Source organism: Hydra viridissima, unplaced genomic scaffold (assembly GCF_058129835.1).
Source record: "Hydra viridissima isolate aposymbiotic clone 2 unplaced genomic scaffold, HvirCarnegie_v1 scaffold_9, whole genome shotgun sequence".
Taxonomy (NCBI): domain Eukaryota; kingdom Metazoa; phylum Cnidaria; class Hydrozoa; order Anthoathecata; family Hydridae; genus Hydra; species Hydra viridissima.
The window spans coordinates 4157395-4182568 of NW_028324308.1; the positions used below are offsets into that span (position 1 = coordinate 4157395).

Below are 25174 nucleotides of genomic sequence, written 5' to 3' on the forward strand. Positions count from 1 at the left end.
CCATTAGTAATATATTATTTTCAAAAATTTTGAATTTTTTTAAGTTAAAAACTGCACCACACGACAAAAGTTCAAGCCAAATTAAGCTAGTATCACACAATTGGTAACATAAAATGAATATAAGTAGTATAAACAACTATAAATATATAAACTGTTTACCTTATCGCCAGATTTACCTAAATGACACAACTCATTATTATCAACTATGAATAACTTTGTTTTTCTTCGAAAATTCTATTTATCAACACCATTTACTAATAGCTGTCTTTGGATTATTTTGTCTTTTAAAAAAATACAAACGTTAACTAATTCAGTATGCGGCGTTTAATTTTTAATAATAAAATGCATTTAAAAATCTAAAAGAGAAAATTTTAGTTTTATTCGTACGAAATGGAATCGCTTCTTTATTGCTTTTTAAGAAACCACAATCTTTAAAGCGATTAAAAGTAATGACAAAATACAACGCGGTCGCAAATTACATGTTGCCGCAAAATACATGTTGCCGCTAAATGCACGTTAGCCACAAAATACGTGTTTGCTGCAAAATATTCTAACTAGGGGATAAATACCTGATGATGACCGTAAGTTTTATGAGATTTTTACTACTTACTATTTTACTAAAACGTAGTAGTAAAAATTTTATTGCAAACTGGAAATTTCAACAAGTAAAAAAAATCTCCTTAATATAATATTTGATTCGACGATTGCGCATTTTCCATTTTCAAAAAAAAAAAAAAAGAAAAAATCAATCTTCATAAAAATTTTGATTATTGGAAAAAATTCAATTAAAACCGATATTAATTTCTAAAATTTAAAAATGACCATTTAAGAATATTGGGTTTGTCAAGAATTTTTAACAATATCTAATGAGTAAAATTAAGAATTTAATGTTATGGTTGAAAAATGACAGTTTTAATTCAACCGATGAACGACTTGTTCAAAAGTTCAAACTTTGATCCCATCAAAAAACTAACAATTTACTTTCTATTAAGTTTCGTCGAAAAGATTTTTTAGCCTATGGCATGGATTTAATATTTCCAACTTTTAACTCTTGTTTTAAATATATAACTTCAAATTTTGTTAATAGCTATAAAAAAACAAAAAACCACTCTGACAAAATCATAATTTTTTAATAGTCAAAGTTTGGCAATAAATTTCATATAAAACACAATTTTGATGTCAATTTTACAATATTTGAATCCAATTAGTCTTTAAATTGGTTGTTAATTTAAAAACAAACGTTTTTAAATTAACAAGCAATTTAAAGATTTAATTTTTTTAAATGAAAATTTTGTCCCTTTGTTTTCAACTTCAGGCGGCGGGAGGCAAAAATTTCGCTTCCAGTTTAGCGGCTGCAGCCAACTGGGAGGTCGAAGCCACTGGAGGCGGTCTCCAAATCATCTTACTTTCAAAAAATTTTCTTACGGCTGCCGCCAGTGGCATCCGCCTCCCGATTGGCGGCGGCCTCCAAAACATTCTGCCTCTATAAAAAAATTCTAGCGGCAGCAGTTAATTGGGAGGCCGAAGCCACAGGAGGCGGCCACCAAATCAACTTACTTCCGAAATATCTTCTGACGGTGGCCGCCAGTGGCTTCCGTCTCCCGATTGGCGGCGGCCTTCAAAACATTCTGTCTCCAAAAATAAGTTCTGGCTGCTGCTGCCAATCGGGAGGCGAAAGCCACTGAAGGCGATCTCCAAATCAACTTGCCTCCAAAATATCTTCTGACGGCGGTCCCCAGTGGCTTTCGCCTCCCGATTGGCGGTGGCATCCAAAAAATTCTGCCTCCAAAACAAAGTTCTAACGGCGGCCTCCAATTGGGAGGCGGAAGCATCTGGAGGTGGAAGCCAGAACATTCTGCAAGCAAAAAAAGCTTTGGGAAGCGGCCGCCAATAGCTGCGGAAGAAACGCGGAGGCGAGAAGATTTTTGCCGTTTATCATCTCTGGTGCAAAAGTCATTAAAAGTCATTTTCTAGTAGGTCATTATCGTCATCTAAGGATGATGACACTTGTTCAACTCTTGCCCTTTTCTTGTTATTCTTGGTGTTACTGTTATTCTTTGATGTGGTAGGAGTTGTGTTATTCACCAGATCTTGCGGTGTTATCGCTTTGCCAGGTGTGATCTTTTTCCCTCTGGTGCGATTTGTTTTCCCATCCTGTCCACAATGTTTCACTAATAGACCTTCTATATCTTCATTGAATACTTCCTTAACAGTACTACCGGTACCTCCTCCAATGTCTTTGTTAACCTGTGGCAAACGCTTCATGACCATTTCTTTATCGAAGGGAAATATTCCACTAGCCTTGAAGTCAGATCTCAAATTATCGCTTTTCAATTGACGTTGCAGTAGAGCGAGAAGACCGAGGTACTGATTTTTTGGTATTGATTCTTTGATGCGCGTTTCTATCTTTAGCGGACGGAAAACAGCAACGTCCAGTGGTTGAAGCAAATGGGAAGCGTATATTCCGAACTGTCGACTAGCCTTTCTCACGCTTATTCTTCCAGTTAAACATTCTTTTATAGCATTAGACAACGTGTCTTGACTGTATGAAAATCCATATGCTCTTGAACCACGCTTTCGCTTATATTTCCTCGGCATTTTCACCGGCTAACAATTCAAATGGTTCAATAAATGTATCAGAAGTGTCAAAAAATGCCAAAATAAACTCAATGTAGTCTACGAAGTAACTGTGCTATATTCACAAAAACTGTTGATATACCAAAATTGTTGATATAATAGTCGATATATATTGTTGGTATCTCTAACAAAATTAAAACGTTATCTTTGTTAAATTTTAGGAATTTAAAAAAAATCAACAATTACCAAATTTACCCCGGCGACCAAAGTTACCCCGGTTCAATGATACATTATATATACTAGATGTCTAACTTCGATCCGAAATGTGAAGCCGTGAGAGCCATTTCTATTTCGGGCAAAAACGTGCATTTTTAACTTTTATTTCGCACGTCGGATATAGTTTTTGCCCTTATTACAAATGGCGGATTCAATTTGTAAACAAAAAAAGCGGCTTCACTTTTCGTCCAATAGAATCCCGCAAGTTAGACATCTAGTATATATAATATATCATTGAACCGGGGTAACTTTGGTCGCCGGGGTAACTTTGGTCGCCGGGGTAACTTTGGTCGCCGGGGGGACTTTGTTGACCGGTGTCAATTGTTGATTTTTTTTAAATTCCTAAAATTTAACAAAGATAACGTTTTAATTTTGTTAGAGATACCAACAATATATATCGACTATTATATCAACAATTTTGGTATATCAACAGTTTTTGTGAATATAGCACAGTTACTTCGTAGACTACATTGAGTTTATTTTGGCATTTTTTGGTACGGTTGATGGTACCATTTTGAATACTTTTTTAACGGGCAAACTTTTTTAACGCCGTAAGGCGTTAAAAAAGTTTTAAAGATTTTGCGCATGCGCAGATTTCACATTCAATAAACTTTTTTAACGACTAACTTTTTTAACGCAACACCACCATCTATGCCTAACTTTTACCGGAAATCTTGCATGATTGAACCACTTTGAACAACCACACGGGGAAGTGTTTGAGTCTCTTTTAGTATCTATGATTTTTATATCACTGTAGGTGAAATCACTCAAATGCTGACCTGATTTTGGAAATTTGTATAGAAGTTTCACACAATCATCTTGTTGCCAAGTGTTTGTTTAAGAGTTTTGACCAACTTTTTCATCCTATTATTTAAAAGGCCAGTTTTAATTTGGACATCAATGAGATCTTTGGTTGACAGTTTCATAAATGTGTATGGCACCTTGAAACCACTAAGACCTTAAGAAAAATTCATTAAATTTAATGAAGAATATCAAACGAGTAGAAAATGTGTGTTGCAAATGTATGAAATAATTAAGGCAATCTAGGTTAAAAACCATTCCAAACTCCAACAAAAAGTAAAATTTATCACATTCTATCAAATCTGCTCTCCTTAAAATTTAAAATAACCAGTGAAAATATATAAGGGTAATATACTAAAACGTTGTACTTACCTGGAGTATATGGAAGTGGATGTCCATCTGCTGCTATGGTAAGGCAATTTGTACCTTGAAGAGATGGTTCTTTGTTGGCAATAACAGAAGTTGCAATTTGTTCTGCTCCTTTTGCACCTTTTTTTTGCCAAAGATTTCTACGGAGTTTTAATTGAGATCACTGATCAGGTAATCTTCCACCTAAAGAACAAATGCAAGTGCTGCGTCTAACACTAGATTTTTTTCTCTCAACTTTGCGCAAGTAAGCAAGTCAAACAGTTACACGCATGACCACTTGTTTCAGCTCTTAAATGGAAGGTCTTGAGGTCAAACAAAGCGGGCACTTGTTTGCCTTCTTTTCTTCACAGTACAGTTCTGCATGACTCACATATTCCTAATGGTATCTTAGAATCACAGGTTTGTATTATACAATTGGCAAATTCTTTCTGTCCAGGAAAGGCAACTGCCAAAAACCTTTTTTTGAGACACAAAAAGGAAACACTTTCGGTTTTCTAAATGGCTTTTTGCTGTTTTGGCATTTTGATGATTCTGATTTGGCATTTTGATGATCTATTCACCGATGTTAAAAAAAAACTTTGTTGCACAACCATCCTTTTGGCCTTAATACATTTTTATTACACAATAAACAGCTGTAGGCAAAAGATAAACTTTTTTGGTCTGAAAGTTTAAATGGATGAAAGAAACATACTTGAAAGAAAGTCATTGCTTGCAGTTTTGTTACAAATTGAGCAAAACTTAAACGCAGATTACGACACTGAGGGTCCTGAGCTTACTTATTTTTTGCAAACGTTTTAAGGGTTTTAACTTTAAAAACGTGTGTAATTTTGCAGCGGGTGAAAAACTTCCTTAATTCTATATTTCAATTTTAGGTATGGTGGAAGGCTTGATCCTATGTACCATTCACTGCCAAAACCCAACACCTTTAAAGTTCATTCATGTGATACTTTTCTGTATGGAAAATTAATTTTTTGTTGTGGGTTTGTGAGGAGGATATGTAAGAGAAAAAAATGAAGTGATAACCAAAAGAAATTGAAATAACCTTCTTTCTCTACATTTTAGAAAATATCGCTTTAGAATCTTTATACTTTTGATCAGTTTTTCATAAAATATTAATATAAAACCAGATATTTTAATTTTCGCACTTCACTAACGCTTTCATATCTGCGTATGCAGTTTAAAACAACTTGCCCCAAACGCTTAAACAAACAATAGGTTTTAAATTTAAGGAAAAGTCTTGTTAAATTTAGTTTTAACAGCAGCATTAGATTTAGCCCTTTAGATTGAAAATGGTAGCTGTTGCAGAAAAATCTATTTAATAATACTTGTTGGTATGACCCTGCAGAACTCGTGTCACCCTCACTGTGACTATTACACAATAGTAGTTAATAATATTTCATATTGGAATTGACAAAAAATGAAAACAATTAGCATTGAAGCTACCATAAATTTTTAAATATCTAAGTGATTTGGCTGAAATTTTATACAGAAGTTGGCATAGCCAAGGACTACATTCTCACCAATTTTCAATGATTTTTAAATCTAGCGGTTTTGATTTTGGAACCGCTTTTCTTCACTTAACAAAGAGAGCAATTTTTCACTCATTACAAATATTCAAATTCGATTTTTCTCCGGTAATGAAAAATTTGCCACAAAACAACACTGTGAATATCTTACCACTTTTTTGTCTTTTATAACTGTTTTTTTAATAATTGCAATAATTCAATGACCACCTAAACTTCATCTAGATTAAGGTTTGCAACAAAGCATCGATGAAATTTAGTTGCAAATAGAAATTCGTCGTTTCTAAATCAGTTCTGCATGATGAAAATATAAGCATATAAGCTATCTTAGTGATTTGCTTAGCGACATTTTATTTAACTACTTTATGCCGGAGGCAATTCATTTAAAAAGACGATGCAAATTACAGTTCTCGCGTAGCCCAGCATGTTTTAATCGAGTTCAAAATAATCAAAGTTAAAATGCAATGTTATATAATATACGCACGGTGGCTAATTATGCGAACATAGTAGCTGAAAAATATTTACAAGTTTTTAAACAACAGCGGTTAATTCAACGGTTGAATTTTTACTAAGTCACTTCAGTTGTTGCTAGGTAACAAAAACACATTTGATCTTTACTCATTAGCAATAGAGAGTCGCCATGATGATACCAACATAAATTTGATACCAAGAAAGCATCTAAAAAATGTGTATTCTCACGGCAATAAATAATGGGAAAAATTTTTTTTTTTAAATCAAAGCTTAACTTTTGTAGCGTTACCAAAAAATGTGTTTCTCAACTAAAATATTTCGGAACATTTGGAAAGTTGCAGTTTTAAAAACTTAACTTACCTTGGCCAGGTACTTCTACAGATAGGCAACCTGCAGGCGACCACATGTACACTTTATTAGTACCACTACAAAAAGCCAAACGAATTTCTCTAGGATCCCAAGACAACGCTACAACATTTGAATTTAAATTGTAATGACAAATTTTGGGGAGTTTAGAAGTTTCATATTTACATTTATACCTTAGAATCTACTATTAAGACAGTTTATAAACATACCTTTAATCGGATGAGATTGTACAACGAGAGCACAGAGTTTTAATTTCACTAAGTCCCATATCCAAAGAACATTCGGTTGATTATCTAAAGTTCTTAAAATCTAAAACACTTTTCTGTAATATCAACATAAAGATTAAATAATTGAACGAAATACACTAACCGTTCTTTGTAGCTATGAACTTGTTGTCATGGCTAAACAAAACTGTACTGACACCAAGTTTTGGATTGGGTTTTTCTGGATCTGCTCGAACAGAAGGTACGTTGAATGGGACTTCTTGAATAGTATCTAGTGTAAATAAAGTTCCTTTAAAGCGTAAATTTCTTATGCCTAAATTTCTTAAGTTTACAAGATGATTCATCATTTAAAATTTCAATTAACTTTTTAAAATTAGTGCTAGTTTCATGATCTAAGAAAACCAAAACGTGAAAAACAGGTAAAGTTGAGGTACAGATGTACATGATGAATATGCTAACTACATGTTACCTAGCTACAACTATTTGCAAAGACAGTAAACATCTATGTCTGGAGACTTTTTTAAGAACAGAACTACTAGCAGCAATAGTAGTGAGGGTATGAAGCTTAACTTATATAAATTGAAAAAAAATTTTCTCCTTTATTTATTAATAATAAATTGATAAGAAATTACATTGACTGGGTCCAAAGTGATGACCAGGTGTTGTTTCCCATGGTAACGTAACAGTTTTTCGCTCAACTTCCTGGTAAACAATCTGGGAAAGAAAAGAATTAAAAAAATGGAAAGTAATGGAAAATAATGGAAATAGAAATATTTTTAAATATTTCTATTACTCTGGAAATATTAAAAAATAATGGAAATATTAAAAAATAATGGAAATATTAAAAAATTAGTAATAAAAATTATCATATTTCAAGATCATAGCTAGCAGCAAAAACAAGTGATCGAAATAAATTTAAAGTTACTTTAACTTAGCCAGGAGCCTTCCTAACATCCATGTTCTATGAACATTTTAAACTGACAAATTCATAGAATTTGAAAAAAAAAAAAAAACAAACCACATTTCCATTATTGATTTTAGATACATGCTTTAACTCTGTAATTGGCTTCCATGTAATGTTATTCAATAAACGCACCTAACAAGAAATTTAAAAATTGTTAACTCCATTACCAATAAAAAAATCAATAGGTGTTACAATTTACATTATCCGGTTTGCTTCTGCATTCAATTTCTATTTCAGATAACAGTAGTTTTCTAAAATATATTTCTAACTTTTATAAACACACGTTAACATACCTAACTTTGTACAAATGTTTCAATACTCTATCAATATCTATCAAGATTTAAATTGAATAATATATCAATTTCTATCAATATTTAAATTGAAAGGTAAATAAGTTTTCTTACTTAAACAGAGGAGTGATAGATGAATGTAAGTTCTTCTAAAAAGGAACCGTTAAAATACAGATTTTCCTCAAACCAAATCAAATCTTATAAAAAACTCACTGATTGATCATAGCTTCCAATAGCTAAAAATTGATTTGATGGTGTCCATGCAACACATTTAACTCCCAATGCACCATCATATGCAGAATAAGATGTAATCAAACGTCCATCCAAGGAGTAGACAACAACTTTGTACTAAAAAAAATTATTTTCCAGAAAACATTTTCTTTTAACATGTAATGTAATTCTGCAGTAAAAAGCAGTCTGAAGTCCAAAAAAGTACTTAATACCTCTATTTTTGTGTCCCAAGCAGCAATCATGCAGCTGTTAGGTGACCAAGAAATATCAAACAAGTCTTTTGTATCTGTTTCAAAATGCTAAAAAGAATCATTTTTATGACCTGTAACCAAAAGAAATCAATGAATAAAAATATTTTGAGAATTTCTCGAATAGTGATAGTAAAAGTCTAATTGGAAGCAAACTTTTTAGCATTTTTTAAAAGAAGCTTGGTTTTGTTCATTTTACCATTGAGTTTATAAAAAAAATTTCATAAAACTCAATTGGACATCTTTACATACTTGCTACTACTCTATTAAAGACCAATCCATTTAGCATATTTGATCAAGGAAACAAAGACAAAACTTATATCAACTGCAAACTTATAGTTTATTACTGAAAACTTTTTGCTTGGATTTTATCTAGTGAATAAAATTCATAAAATATACTGTATTTGATAAACATGTTTTCTTCTCCATCAATTTAAAAAACAAAACTAACTTGAATCATTTCCCATGTATCGCAAACAAATATACTGATAAAATCTTTAAAATTGCGTCGCTCAGCTACAGCCAGATATTTTCCATCTTTTGAAAACTCTAAGCCTTCAAAAAAAAAAAAAAAGAAAGTGTTTTAACATTGTAGATAAATGATAAAATTATTGTATCATACACCAACTTCAAAAAGAAAGTTTACATCATCAATGTGATGTTATTTTTGACAAGAATGAATTTAGCATCTGTAAAGTTCCTGATAACCTGAAGCTATTTTATAGTAATTATTCTATTCAAAAAATAAGAAAATCTTGTCAAAAAATGATACCCTTTATATCCTGCAAATTATAAAATTTTACTTTACTTACACTGGTAAAAAAAATAATTTCACTTTTGTTGATGTGTTTGTATGTATTATGTGGAGTATCAAAAAATTTTTGATTCCAAATGAAATAAAAACTATTTCAAAAAAAAAAAAAATTAGAAACAAATTTCTGTTTGAATAAGAAAAACAGGTTTTAAAAACTTTAAATTCTTTTAACAAGTTTTCTTGTTAAATTTATAAAAATTATCTATGTAGATTGAGATTGTAAGTTGAATAGACTTTATACTTTAGTGATTAATCTTTTAAATCATTCTGAATGATGATAGCAATTATGTTTGTATGTGTCTACTAAGTAGATATAGTAATAGCAACAATGTCTTAGCTAACTCTAAAAGATGTTAAGATAGTAAAGTAAAAGAGAAATATATCAAGTTTTGACTTATAAAGAGAAAACTGATGGTCTCTTAGTTTTAAAAATTCTTACCAATACATTTATGGAAATGCTAAAATCTTTGTAAATTAACCAATATATTTTGTTTCTGGTCTGCTTAAGCACAAACCTTTTAATAGCAAACTTTATGCTGGCCACACTTTGACTTAGAAATCTCAACTGATGATAAACTGCTTACATGAACAAACACTAATAGTAACTGCAAAAATATTTTTAAAGTTTGACATGATGCATGAATATAGATGCATTTTTTTTACTTTCCAAAATGTCAAAAACTTTTAAAATATTTCCTCATACAGCATATTTCCACATACAGTATATTAGGAAAATATAATGTAACTGAACCAAAAGTTTTTTATTGTAATCATTAAGTAAAATTGATTTAGCAAAATGAAATGAAATGGACCTAAGGATTAGTTAGACTGGTTACAAAGTCACTTAGTGCATTAAATGGAACGCAGGTTTTGATTTATTACAAAATATTGGATTTTTAAGCATGGTTAAATTAATTGACCTTTAATTTAAAAATGAAAGCTATGGAAGCAGCGAAAAGCAATAAGTAAAGATCACCAACTCTATTTTAATACAAATTGATCATTGATATAAAGGAAAATAAAGTGATAGTAAAAAGTAAAACAATTATTTTTGATCTCCAAAACTCTACTGCACACAACCTCCATTAGTTGTCTGTTAACAACATGTCTCCTAACTTAACAAATAATACCTTTATTGGCATGTTTAGGGTACTTGATGTAAGAAACAGATTTGCTAATTAATGACCATACTGATATACGAAGCTACAAAAAAGTACATAGTACAAACAATATAGCACAACAGCATTATTATCAAACATAATGAAAAGATATTAGAAACATAAATAGTTGAAGTATAATAATATAGAATAGAATAAAGCTATTTAAAAAATTACTTTGTCAATGATCAAAACAGGAAAAAAAAAATGATAGGACTTTCCCTTTTTTCTCTCTTTTTTGCAATCTTTATTGGTAATTTTTCTCAGAGTAAAAATTAAATTTCTTAATCAAAACAGAAAAAAATAAAGAAATTTTTTCTCTGTCTTTTTAATAATACATTTCCAGTGTTTCAGTTTTACATAAAGGAAATCATATGGAAAGATGAAAGTACCTTGAAATCTGAAGTTGATAGAATGTGTCTACCATCAGGTGCCCATTGAGCAGCTACAAGTCCCATTGAACCATGATCAATCTTACAAGTCCAACTCGGGTTCTCCAAAGACCAAACCTTTTTTAAAAGTTATAGGGAGTAAACAAAAAATTAGCAAGCATTCAATAAACTTTTTTTAATCAAAATTATTTTCATTAATACACAATAAAAATTTATTTATTTTTTCAATTTTACTTAAACTATATCAATCTATGAAAAAAATCAAATGAACCAAAGGACAAACCTGAATATACCCCCTCTTGAAAAGAGCACACAGCACATATATAGAATCTGAAGCCCACTAAATATAGGTATAACTATAACACATTTCTGTTCCACTAAGTAAATAAAACTTTATATATATGTATGCATGTATGTATGTATGTATGTATGTATGTATGTATGTATGTATGTATGTATGTATGTATGTATGTATGTATGTATGTATGTATGTATGTATGTATGTATGTATGTATGTATGTATATATGTATGTATGTATGTATGTATGTATGTATGTATGTATGTATGTATGTATGTATGTATGTATGTATGTATGTATGTATGTATGTATGTATGTATGTATGTATGAATGAATGTATATGTATGCATACTTCAACATAGTTGATATTATCAAGACATGTGAAAAGTGCTTTAATCTGAAGTGATTTTACATCACGAATAACAAGTCGATATAGTGCTGCATTTGCCTGAAAAATATAACAAAAATTATTTTTAATAGAATGAAAATGCATAAAAATGAGCATCAACTAAAAATGCCTTCATCAGTTTTCAATTGAAAACCAATTAAGAAAATAACAAGAAAAACATCAGTTTTATAACTACCTAGCAACCTAGACACAAAATAATTCTTTTCTTACAATAAAGTTGTTGTCTGGAGAGAACTTGCATAAATAGCTTGATTGATTAAAACTATCTGAAAAGTTCATTACCGCATTTTATATAGTGTGCTATAAAAATACAAGTAGGATATACTTTTTTTAAAAATTCTATTGACAACATTTTAAAGCAAGTTTTATTTCAAATAAACAACAGTTAAGCATGTTTCTAATCTTAAATTTTAACAATTATAAGTAAAAGTGAGGTGAAATGTGCAATATTGAAATGAAACAATATGGCATAGTTTAATGCATGCAAAAAATAAATTTGAACTGGAAAATGTACTTTGAAAAAACTACAAATATATTAAGAATTACATAAAGAAACACAATACTTATGATAAAAGATCATCATTTTTTAATACTACTTTAGCGAAGATGTTAATACTTGTAAACAATTTTGTAAGAATTATTAATCTTGATTAAGAAAAGAGATTAACATGCTTAACAAAAAAAACTTTTTCATTTACATGCATATTAACATTAATTCATATATCACAATTTATTCGGAAGAACAACAGAATCCCAAAAACTAGGCACATCAAAATCTCTGCATAAACCATCTACTTCTGCTTTCAACTTTTCTGAAATTGGGGTGCATGCTTTATCTAAAATATCTTTGTTTATATGACGGCTGGTGAATGGTGTACCTCTTTGAGAATCATGTTTTAAAACTGAACTAGCGTCTGGCAAAAGATCTGTTGAGATACCAGCATATTTTAATAATTTTAAAACCACAGTATCTGTGTCTGACAGTAAATCCTCATAAGCAAATGATTTTATTTCAATTTTTTGAAGAAGACGTTTAAATGCAGCAGCACCAGATATCCAGATAAGACTTAATCTTGAAAAAGACGTTAAATTTTGAACAAAAAAATTGGGATAAACAGGAAAACCTGATAAAATTGAGTTATGACCTATGCCACTGAGCAATTTTGTTGCAGATACAGACATCACATAATTGCTAGCATGTAGCTTTTCATAAGACCTTACAAAAGATATTGGTTGTCTGTACATGTAAACATGTTTTATACTTGGTACAGAAGCAGCCATCAAATCAGTAATATACACAGCCACACTTTGACACTTAATAAAAACTAATTTAGATTGACGAGTGTTAGCATGTTTAAGAGTGCACATTATTGCACTTAAGCACAATTTCTTTAGATTCTGATTATTAACTCGACCATGGCGTGACAATTCTGCAAGATCAAAAAACGCATTGGTTTCAGATATTGACAAAGCTTGCGGAATGGCTTCAAATATCTGTGCCAATATTGTAGAACCGCAACGTCCATGATTAGCTACATGGAGGATGGGGATTTTAGGCAAAGAAATCTCTGAGGCAATCTTGTGGAAAGACTCTATAGGAACAATGATAAATTGCTTAGCAAGTAAGAACTGCGTGTGATAAGCAAATGCACTATATTTTGAGTTGAAAACATCTAAACCACCACAATCAACAAAAACAGCAACATCTTCAGTTACAGAGTATAATGAAACACTATCAGATAGAATTAAACTTGGATGAAAGTACCCTTTTATTATTCCACAAAAATCAGTTTGGGATGAAAACTCCCATGATGAAGGTTCTTTGTAACGAAACCAAATTTTGTAAACAATAGCACTTGAAGCATAATCTACTTTTCCTTTCTTATAAAGAAAATAATTCATTAACCAAAACCAAATTCTCAAGAATGAATAAAATGTACTTTTGCATAAAGCCAGCAAATCAATCATTTGTTTGTGATATATTTCTAAATAAAGCAAACAAGGTTTATTTTAACTCAGTTTCGCCCTACATTTTCAAGTATTTTCCCCTTATTTACATTTTTTTCCATTAGTCAGAAAGCAATTGAATAATTTTAACACTCTGTCCATACCACTTTGCATAATACCCTCAAGCAATTACTTTAACAAAAACACTCCACATCAACATCTCCTTTCTTTAAACTTACAATTAAATTCAAAGGTTTGTATATACATAAAAAATTATAAATGAAGAATTGTAAATTGTTTTAACTAAATACCAACTAAGCTCCATATAACATCTAACATCCAAAAAGTAAGTTATTTAAACAACTTGAAACTTGTTACTTTTGGTTTTATAAACAGTTTAGTTATTAAGGGACATTTCATAAACAATAAATAAATTTTGACACCCATTCATGATGATTTTAGCTGGGGATCATTCAAAAATAGAGTAAGCAAATAATTTAAGAAACACAAACTTATAATGCATATATGTAACTTATAATATATAATTATAAAAAATACACAGTAAACTTTAAACAAATTCTTATTAACATCCATAGTTTAATGCATATAATTGAAAATAATTTTGGGGTAGTTCCATGTAAAAGTGGGTCAAGAATTGAAATGTTTTAGTCACCTTCTCAGATTTCTTCCAAATTTGAACCAGTGGTACCTATCAACAAAACAAAAAAAAAAAAGTAAAGTTTGAGCTCACAAATTCAAACGGTTCAAAAGTTATGACATTTTGAAATTCAGTCTGAAACGTTCCTTTTTTTACGAAGTCCGGCATTATGGGTTTTGTAGTTGTACTTTTAATTGAATAATTTAAGATCAAGTGGAAGAACGTGGCTCAAAATTGGTACTTAACCATTATTGAGGGTGCTGAATTCAAAAATGTATAAATGTATATAGAGAAATTTAAATTTTTTGATAGTTATTTTTTTATTTTAAAATGGCCAGTCAAATTTTTTGTTCTGTTACCATGGGTTGCGCTTTCATTAATTCCCAGAGTTGTCCAAGTCACATGGATTCGTTTGTTTTTTTTTCAAATGAATTAGGTGATCCTAGGCTATTTTTATAAAAAAAAAGATGGTTTTGGTTTCTTAAAGCATAATAAAGAAATATCATTTTGAAATTTAGACAAAAAATTTCTTTATTTGGCCGCTATTCTCTATTATAGATTTTATAGCGATACTTTTTGTGTGAATAATTTAAGTTCTAGTAGAGAAATATGACTGAAAATTGGTACCTGACCATTTTTAAAGGTGTTGAATACAAAGATGAACAGAAATTAACCCAATTCCTAATATTTTAGAATAATTTTTGAATTTTAAAATGTCAACAGTCCTTTTTTTTTTTCCCTTATAACCATAATTTGCATTTCACTTATTTCTGCAGTTGCCTTACTCTCATTGTGAAATAAAATGTTATGAAAAAGTTTAGGTCTCTGAAAGAAAATAAAAAACTATATTGCTTTGCATAACTTGCATATTTATGATCAATATTTTCAAAAGTATACATGGAAATATAATTTACTATACAACATATTGAAAAAATAATTTCTTTTTTTGTTATTCTAATAATTAGGTATTATTTCAAAATATTGGTTGCATGCTAAAATTTTAGGTTGCATGCTCAAATATTGTGTTAAAAAATAAGAAACCAAAATGAAAACTTTTTTGAAAAATGTTAAAAACCTGCTTTATTGAAAAAAGCTCAAAAATAAAAATGAAAAGGAATAACCAAATAACCAGCAAGCACATAACGCGCGCAACGTTGAAACAACATTATTTCAACGTTGTTTCAACGTTGCGCGCTTGCTGGGTATTATTAAAATTGAAGTTTATATCATTTAAATAATGACCTTGCGTTGCGAAGTTAAATTTTTATCTGGTGAAAATAATAATTATGTAGTCAAAAGCAGTGAAGGTCAGCTTAAAGTTACTTCTATTTCATATGCTTGTATGTTTTGCAAGCCAAATAAAGAAATTTTTTGTCTAAATTTCAAAATGATATTTCTTTATTATGCTTTAAGAAACCAAAACCACCTTTTTTTTTAAAAAGATAGCCTAGGATCACCTAATTCAATTGAAAAAAAACCGAATCTATGTGACTTGGACAATCCATGAGTCTGCCTTGTCGCCATATCTTTGCTCTTCGCTAGTTGTAAGGAATGAATCTGTTTGATGCTGAGCTATGTACAGAAAAATGGACCAGGGAGTATTATCGAGTTTTTAGTACACCTGCCGGAAAAGAAGAGTCTTGTGTAAAGCTTCATGCAGCTCCAGAAAAAAAATACTTTCTCAGCATGAAAAGTTCAAACTTTCTCTTCAAGCAACTTCATTTCTAGCAACTTTAGTATCAGAATCTACTGGATATACGTTTGAACAGCGATTGAATCTTCTTCAGGCATTGAAAATAGGTTGAGAACATGGAAAGGTCATCGTTGTAAATAAACTTGTTAAGAAAGACTCTAGGATGCCTGATATATTCTTAACTCCGGATTTTTCCATTGCAGGAGTACAAGAGGGTGCATCAACATCATTAAGTGTTAAAGAATCATTTCACAGTTAACAATCTGTTGTGGATAGCACAAAACCACACCAAGAAGAATGTTTAGTTGTGGAAAATGAAGGAGGTATTACAGTTAAATATAAATTTAGAAATTGTTATCTGCTATTGAAGATAAAACACGTAAAGTATGAGTCATGTAAGAATAAGAAGATTAAAAATTATAGAATCTTATACATTTATTTAAGTTTCTGGCGTAAAGAAGATTCATTTGCCTCAATGTGTTGTCCAATGTGGGTGCCCAAAAGGTGCAACACTTACAACTATAGGTCTGCCTAAAAAACGTTACCGACAGTCTTCTAATGTCCCAGTTCCTTTTGTGAAACTTGATCCTGTTATATATAAGGAAATGCTGGTTCTGGCTCATGAACACTTTTCCATAGTTAAGGATGCTAACGTTGATGCGATGAGTTAACTTTTCTTCAAAAAATATGTTATCTTGAGGGATGAGGTACCCCTAAAGATCTAATTCTTATCATTCAAAAAATTTCTTGCCTTTTTCAAACCTCAGCGATAGGTCGTGTTTTGTAGTGACCGATGGCAAGTGTGTGAATTCCGTCATCTAAGATAATTCTTTTGTCGTCGTTAGCGCTGAGTGCGACTTTGTTAATTTCTTCAGTGTAAACGTCGTGAAGATGAGATCGGAAAACGTTCATGGTTGCAAGTTGTTCATTTCCGTTCATTAAGCAGTCTTTAAAATGTTGATGCCTTATTTTCTTTTCAACGACTTTCTTTTTGACCCCTTTGCATTTTTTGTGTTCATCTTTAGTGATTTTGTAAGAGTAGAGCTTTGGTCTAAGTCCAACAAACTCTTTAATTTGTTTACCAGCAGCCTCATCTTTGAACTTGCCAATAACCTTTTTATTTAAGCCTACTTTGAAACCAACGTTTTCAATGGCAGGATGGTCTTTTGGAAACTCGCTTGTGTCAAATTTGGCTTCAACATCATCAGCAATGTCTTTGTAAAAATCTTCTGTTTCAATTTCAAAAAAGAGCGAGTCAGTGTCGGTCATGAGCAGCTTGGCTTTATCGTCATATTTAGGCTTGATGTAGTCGTAATAGAATTCATACATGAGAGTTTTGCTGATGTCGAGGATGCACATTCCTAAAAAAACGGGTTTGTCATAAGTGACTTGTGTTTTCTTCATATGAATCGCAGCTAGGTTTTCATCAAAAATGACGTGTCGTTCATACCGAGTTTCTTTAGTTAATTTTAAGACTTCTTTTCTTGTAGTGACAAGTTTAATAACAACATGTTTTTCGATGTTTTCCATAGTTTTCCCAAAGACGGCATTGTTCATGAGTTTAAAAAATTCTTTTTCAGATTCGTTTCGACCTGGTTCTGCTCTCTTTTGGGTGTTGCCATCGATGTACGATTTCATCCAAGGTTCTTCTCTAAAGGTGATTCCTCGATGAATTTTGGTGATGACTAATCCCATTCGTTCATAGAGTTTAAGATTTGTGCGATGGACGACGTATTTTTCTTTGTTGTTTAAATTTGGAACGAGTTTGGCTACTTTTCCAATGGTTAATCTTTCAGGAGCCAAAGGGTAGTCGTTGTGTAAATCGTGAAGCTCTTCAGGGTAATCTAAATCGACTTCAAGTATGCATGGCATGCTGCGCCAATTGTTGAGTTCATCTTCAGTCATCCATTTGAATCCTCCAACAGGAAGAGGTTGACTCATAGCCCATCCGTAAAGATTGTTAGCGTCTAAATACATGAGGAATTTTGAGGGTTTTGAAGGATCATATTTGTCCATGTATTTGTTGTTAGCATTTCCAAGTCGGTTGGAGATCATGCTAATTCCGCCGCGTATTCCTTTTTTAACCATGTTGAGCATATAAGGATTGCTTAAAAGTTCAATTTCAGCTTTAGTACTTTTATAACAGGCTTCCATACCGAGTCCAGGACAGGTGTAAAACTGAGCAGGATCAAGATTGTAATTTAGCATGCAAGCGTTTCTGAAATTTTCAATAGCGTCTTCTAGAATTAAGACATCAGACACGTTATAAATTTCTAGGTAATCTCTAAATGTTTTGCATCCAAATACTTTCCAAACGTTTTTCGCATGCGTGTATTCTTCATCAGTGATGTCTTTATCGTCTAGTCTGGAATAAAAGTCTTCTTTTGGAGGCAATTGCGTTTCAGTTAATTTTTCAATCGAGTCCATCCATTCGTAAGGGAAAATACCTTTTTTTCTTATCAAGTCGAACTTTTCCTTTTCAGGATAATATTCCCTAGCGTTTATGCATTGTTCATCGGTTAGATTTTTATTGAGTTTGTCTAAAGTGTCAGACATGAACCTATAGCTGTCAAGAAACCTCATTTCTCTTAATACTTCTTTTGGTTCGCCTTTCTTATCGACAGTGTCTCTCAGTTTGATTTTTTTAGAGAAGCAAATATATTTCTCATCATTGTTTGGTATGCAATTGAGCTTTCCACCTAATTTTTTAATAAACAAATGACTGTCATAGGCAGACAAGCAATGTATAAATACGGGAATAAATTTTGGAATTCGATATTTTTTATTGCAAGCATCATGAGCAGCACCACGGTACTTTCCAGTCAAATGACAGTGATCCCACACTTTGTCACCATTAAGATCTTTTTTGCAAATGTGACATTTGGTTTCAGCTTCAAACTTCTTTTTATCCACATCAGTCATTATTGGCTTATTCTTCCATTCTTTTTGCAGTGAATCAATCTTATCGAAAATCTTTTTAGAGTCTTCTTCAAGACTGGTGATAAACTTTTGAGCCACATCATCCTCTTCGCTTTCTGCTGTGTACTTGACTGGTTTTTCTTTATAAATGGTTTCGTCAAAGCATTTGATATGGTAGCTGAACGAGCATGGAACATGCTTTTGATATTGTTTGGTGTATGACTGTTTTAAGTCAGGGGTGCAAGTGTTGATGGGTTTGATGAAACTTTCAAAGTCAGCAGTTACCACAAACGGAACTCTCATGGTCTTGTTATAGTTTTTAAACTGAACAGTTGTTCCTTTTTCAGGAAGATCGATTCTCATTGGAGCGTTATCATAGCAGTATTCTTGATGGATTTGAAGCTTTTCTTCTTGGTTGAAACCTTGCATACAATTTCTGCAAAAGTATTGTTTATGTTGATGTTTTGTTGTTGAGGAGCCGGCAAACCGACTGAAATTTTTAATAAGACAATAATGGCTGTTGTCTTTGTTTGAAATGAGCAGCAAATCAACACAGTGTTTTCGATCATGAAATTTGGATATTTGCATAGGTTGAGGCTTATTCATTTCATAGTGAAAGACGTTCACGCTGATGTCAGGATTATTCACTTCAAACTTTTCGATTTGAGTTGTCTTTACAGGAAATTCCATTCCATTCCAATTAAGCTCTTTAGATTTTTCAATCAACTCATTATCAATTCTTTCGTTGTTTTTATTTTTCATGTTAAGAGCTCTGGTGACGCACCACTTGAAGCATTCATTGTCGTTGTTTACCATGTTGATGATGGCTTTTTTACTTTCCAACTCGGGAGACAGCTTCATGTAGGAAGAGCCTCTGAAAGGTTCATAATCAGCAAAGTTAATATCCATTCTTAAAATCTTTGACAAGACGCAATTGGATCCCATCTTGTTGTAATTAGCACTACTTTCCAAGATTTTTTCTTCCATTTCAGTCATGAGCGCTCTCACATCATCACCCTCCAATAATCTTTTTGTGTTGGATAAAAAGTTAGCTGTCTGAGTAGTTTCCTCACCAGTCAAGATGCTTACGCGAGTCATTTCACAGACTAAAGAAATTCTTACCCTTGTGTTTCTTTCTCCTTCCATGGTTTGAATAGCAGACTCCCTTACCAAGTTTAAAAAAGGAACAATGTCTTGGTATCGAGAAGAAGGTGTGTAAGAAAATAGTCTAGCAGCACGCTCTGCAGAATGTTCAGTCATTTTAAACTTTACTGTAAATGGTTTTGGCGCGAGAGGTTTATACACTGTTTTTAATACAAGTGATTTGATAGACTGTATCTTTTCATCGATTTGTTTCACTGATTCGCTTACCTTCTTCTTGACTACTTCAGGAACGTAGGGATCTATCCATTCTTTAATATCATTATACTTATTTGCAACATATGACGTCACACTTTTTACAGCTGCCGTCAGACTTGAAAATAAACCAGGTCTTGGTGCTGGAACCGGTCTAGGTATAATGACCTCTGTTGAATCGATAACTGGTGTGTTAAGAATAGAGGGTTCATCTCTTGTCATCCTATTTTGCAAGAGAGCAGAAGGTTCGAATGAAATCAAGTCGTCAGACCTTGGCCTTGGAGCAGGCACAGGTCTTTCAGAACCAACAGCAAACCTTACTTTTGTCGGTTTTACAGAAACTTTTACAGCTGGTTGAACAAACCTAACCACGGTAGGTCTTTCATTAACAGGCAACGGTCTTGCCTCAGTCGTTTGTCTACGAGGAGCAGGACCATACCCAATGATAGGTCTTGTGTTTTTTATTGCCTCAACAAGCTCTTCCCTAGTCATTCTGGTGTAGTCTTTTATAGCTCTTTCTTTAGCATCCCTTCTTAATGATGCCATTGATACTTTTCGATCTTTCACAGTTTTACTTTCCATTTTTATTACGGAAAGATTTTTCTTTATGTCACTTTCAATTTTTCGCTCTTTGGCGAAAGTTTTTGCTTTTTGCTTTTTAGCATCAGTTTTATCACCCATTTTATTAATGGAAAGAAAATTTTTTTCGATGCATTCAAGTTTTCGCTCTTTAGCAATTAATTCTGGTTTTGAAGAATAGATACTCATTTTTATTATACTAAGATTTTCTTTAAGTCAATTCAATTTTTTTAAATCTTGGCACACTTTCAGCATATTTTCTTCTTCGAAAAGTTTTTACCGTTTTTTTAATTCCCCGCGAAAAGAATTAAAAAATTATTTGGAAAGACGTGAATACATATTTTTAATCTCTCTAATATGTTCAGTGATTTTACGACAATTATTACGTCCGCTAGCATTTAGTTTCCAATTTGTTCCGATCAGGAATTTATTACGCAGATAAATGTCTTCTTTTATATTTCTGATCACTTCTTCAAAAGGTGCTACTTCAATTTTTTCTTCAAAAGGTGCTACTTCTACCATTTCTTTGAAAATGATTCGATGTTCCTTTGGAAGTTTTCTTACATTTTTTAGAAATTTAAGCAAACTTTTTGATTTAGCCGTATCAGAAGTTGACTCAAAGCTATCATCAAGGGCATTTAAAAGATCATCCTTTTGCATGCTTTCCATCTTTTTATTTATGCCAAGAATTTTATTTAAGTCAATTTTTTAACATGTTAAAAGTTAAAAAATCAATTTTGCTGCTTTTTACGTTTTTCAAGCTTTTCAGAATTTAAAAATTCAATCTTGATTCCATCATCCACCTTTCCATCTCGACGCTCTAAATATCTCCATCCACGTCCAGTCCCTGCCATCGCTTTGTAAAGAGACTTGTATTCTACCACCTCACCCGTTTCAATGTTGGTTATTCTCACAGTGATGGGTTTTTTCTTAACTAAACTCAACAGGTTTTTTTTCTTTTGGAGGAGAAAAAATCAACAGGTTTTTTTTCTTTTGGAGGAGGCTTTACTTTTTTTTCTTTTGCTCTTTCTAAAATCTCATCTTTACTGATCAAATTATTTTCAACCGCAAGCATCATCAACGTTATTAAATCATCTGCTGTTTTACTAACGCCGTTTTCATTCAACAAATTTTTCAAATACGATGTTGTATATCTCATTTTATTATACCAAGATTTTTTTTAAGTCAATTCAATTTTTCCTGAAAAGACATCTTAATAAACTTAATAAACAGCAGTCATGTTGGTTCCATCTGAAACAAATTTAAGCAGTTTGTCAGAAATAACCACTGCAAAAATAACGGTATTTGCAATAGTTGAAGTTCGAAATTTAAGGTTTACCACTAATTCAGCTGTTTCCGACGTCATTCTTTCTTTTTGCTTGCTAATATCCACAAAGAACAACGGATATAATTTTATATATTCAAGCAAGCTTAACCCAGATTGACAAACAAGTTCATTTGTGCCGTAATATTTTTCATCAAAAGAGAACGCATCTGAATAAGCCATAACCACTCTCTTTTCTCCAAAATTCAAGTCGTAATTGTAATTTGGATACTTTATTCCATTAACAGTCACGTAAAAATTGCTAACATCACAATGGTCGAATAGTGACGGATTAACTGTTTGACTGGAATTTCTGTTTGTCTGAAGTACGAACAAGATAAATCTTGGAATGCTTTTGTCAGTGACTCTTCCAAGCGACCAGGTAAATTCTGTTTGACCGGCTGGAATAAGCTGTCTTTCACATTTGTTTGATTTATAAGCCACTTGAATGGGAATTTTTTGAGCCATTAAATTCATGAATTCAGTCTTTTTCGAAATATCTAATTCAACGCGAGGCATATAAAGTCTGAATTTTTTAATGTTGATCATTCCTGCACTAACGCTCTCCGCTCTATAAATCGCATCATCACATTCTTTCTTTGTAAAGGTGATGGTATGCCTAAACCCATAAACAACTTTGTCATAGGTTTCGCAAAATCCAAAAATGTGCTTCAACGGAATTTTAAACGAAAAAGCTCCAACGGATGTAGTGTCTGCAAACATGTGGTCTCGTCTAACATTGAATCCTGAATTTCCAACAAGATTTGACGTATCCATATACCACATCTGTTTTAATCCATCATCAAACTGAAATCCATAAGGATATTTCATCAATCCAAGTATGGTTGTGGCTGGATCTGGATACATCACTCGTTCCACTAGCTCTCCCGACAAGTCATAAGTCACATCATTAAACAAATACAACAAAGCGTTGTTCACCAGTGCAATGTTGTCTTTAGCATCGTAAAAGGTTCCATCGCTCTTTTTCAACACTCCTTCAATAAGAATGTAAGCCTCTGATGGTACTGTTTGAATCGATTGACAGTCAATCTCAAAAGTAATCGTGCCTGAAGAATTTAAATCGAGATTGGTTGGAAGATACTCAAAAAAATCAACTTTTTCAATACCAATATCATACTCTGGGTTCTCAGTAACTCTTAATCGCTCAGTACTTATCATTTTTTATATAATAAAAAATTATTTAATTCATTTAAATGTCTCTCATTGCAAGACATTGCAAGTTTATAACAAGTCATCGCAACAGAATGCTATCTTCATACTATTTTCATACCCTGCCCTATTTTCACCAGGTCTTGAATTCGAATCGCGTTCTTTTTAGACATTTTCTTACTTTGAATAGATGAACCAGTCTTTAATTTCTCAATGGTCTTTTTACCTTTGTCAATAGCCACGTCTTTAGCAGCGGAGATGGCTGAAAGGGCTAACTCTGTCCCAGCAGATTTTGCAGCTGTAATCGCTTCTTGTCCAATTTTGCTTGTTGCAGCATTTTTAAGCAAATTCACTGTTGCTTTTGTAACACTTGACGCAGCTGCTCTTTTTATGAAATTTTTAATCATGTCTACAATACCACCTCCACCAACAACGTTCTTTTTCACATATCTTCTTTTGTTCACAATGAGCATTTTTTTTAAATAAAACAATCTTTTTAAATAATTTTATCAATAGTCCTCATTAACGATTTATATTCCTCTTTATTAATCTCCCCTTGTCTCAACAGCTATCACAAATAGCAACAGCCATATTTCTTGACTCTTTATTCCCAGCATGCCATGCAGCAATATTCAATTCAAGCTTTTCCACCAACGCATTAGGATCACCTGGAAGAATAATAACACCACGACCTTTTATACCCTTTTCAATACGCATCATTTTTTCCCAAATAGGAGCAATAAGTTGTTGATACTTTGGTCTTCTTGATGATTTCGGTTTATGCGGTTGCGAATCAGATCTTATAGCATCACTGTCCATTAAAATTTTTTCATAATTTTGCAAATCTTCATCGGTATAGCTCTTTGGTATTGTTAATTCAGTCATCAGTTCCCAAAGACCTTTTGTTCCATTATACTTTTCTTCACCGACAATGATATCATTTCCATCTATTTCAACCTCCATTTTTCCAATGTACATTTTATCTCCAACTTTGTTCACTTCGAAAGGTCTTTTCTTTTTTTGATCGACTGACAGGCTTTTAATCATCTTTTCATTGCTTTCAATCAGAGGCTTGTAAAGCTTTCTCAAATCAGTCTGAAGATTAGCATCTGAAATGTTGCCGTTTCTTCTGTCATTAATTTCTTTCACAATTTCATCCCTTTTATTCATGTCTTGTATTTTAAAGAAAAACATCTTTTTAAAATACGTGGAAAAAAACATAAATTGGTTCTACGACTACGTTGATCCTTTCTTAAAATACGTGGAAAAAAACATAAATTGGTTTTACGACTACGTTGATCCTTTCTTAAAAAGGTTATTGAACGTTTGAATCGCATCTTCTCTTCCTTTTTGAATCAAGTTTTCTTTAGTAACTTCATCTATTCCCTTTTTTGTTTTAGTTCTTATTTCCTCTGTTAAGGATTTAAACTTTTGAAGCTCGTTTAAAATCAATTCATACTCTGAATCGCTTATTTTTCCGTCTATCAACGCTTTGGAAATGTGTTCGCTGATCGTGTTTAATTTAGACTCGGCCAACACTTCGATCTTTTCATGTTTTTCCGCTTTCAATGTCAGTTTTTTGTTAACCTGTCCTCCTACAATGGATAAAAACCCCATTCCAATAGCTACACCTTCACACGCAATTGCTGCAGGACTAGCAATAATGGTTGACAAAAGCCCAATTCCAGTCACACCTAAAGCAATGCATAAGGCTTGCATCGTATTATCCACATTAGAAATGATTCTGAAAGCGCGATGGTACTTTTTGCTTAGATGAACTCGCTTTGCTTTTTCACTCACTATCTCTTTCTGAATCTCGCTTATTTTCTGAAGCCTATAAACATGCCCTCCTTCATCTGCAGGAGCTGATGGAAGAACTGGATAAAGTTTATCATTCAATATTTCCATTTTTTATTAATAAAAAATTATTTTAAATCAGTGTAATTAATCTTACAAAGTTTTTCTCCTTTTTTAACAATCACGTCCTGTTTGCTGTTACTATTCACGTCCATAATAACATCATCTACAGACTCTGAAATAATAACTTCGTTTTTTCTATAATTCAATTGATCAGTAATTTTATTCATTAATGTTATCACTGCAATACCTTTCTCCAA

At 32.1% G+C, this 25174-nt stretch overlaps 3 protein-coding genes and 1 pseudogene across 3 annotated transcripts; 1 reads left to right on the top strand and 3 right to left on the bottom strand.

Annotated features, from left to right (window-relative positions):
- Positions 1-6000: 6000 nt before the first annotated feature.
- Positions 6001-11748, bottom strand: LOC145185300 (WD repeat-containing protein WRAP73-like). Its single transcript, XM_090097952.1, has 14 exons — positions 11622-11748; positions 11355-11450; positions 10987-11043; positions 10704-10820; positions 10285-10357; positions 8792-8895; positions 8305-8391; positions 8075-8209; positions 7626-7703; positions 7240-7321; positions 6753-6878; positions 6593-6676; positions 6378-6485; positions 6001-6224 (listed from the first exon to the last, which is right to left on the bottom strand). The coding sequence occupies exons 1-14, from the start codon at positions 11688-11690 to the stop codon at positions 6115-6117; spliced, it is 1326 nt and encodes a 441-aa protein (XP_089954078.1). The 5' UTR covers positions 11691-11748; the 3' UTR covers positions 6001-6114.
- A 332-nt stretch (positions 11749-12080) lies between these two features.
- LOC149883644 (uncharacterized) lies at positions 12081-13379 on the bottom strand. The gene has a single exon (XM_090097953.1). It carries the CDS (start codon positions 13377-13379, stop codon positions 12135-12137), a length of 1245 nt encoding a protein of 414 aa, XP_089954079.1. The 3' UTR covers positions 12081-12134.
- A 1874-nt stretch (positions 13380-15253) lies between these two features.
- Positions 15254-16380, top strand: LOC149883645 (uncharacterized; annotated as a pseudogene).
- A 19-nt stretch (positions 16381-16399) lies between these two features.
- On the bottom strand, positions 16400-19318 carry LOC149883646 (uncharacterized). The gene is made up of 4 exons (XM_090098613.1): positions 18541-19318; positions 17584-18408; positions 16792-16923; positions 16400-16422 (listed from the first exon to the last, which is right to left on the bottom strand). Exons 1-4 carry the CDS (start codon positions 19316-19318, stop codon positions 16400-16402), a joined length of 1758 nt encoding a protein of 585 aa, XP_089954739.1.
- Positions 19319-25174: the final 5856 nt, after the last annotated feature.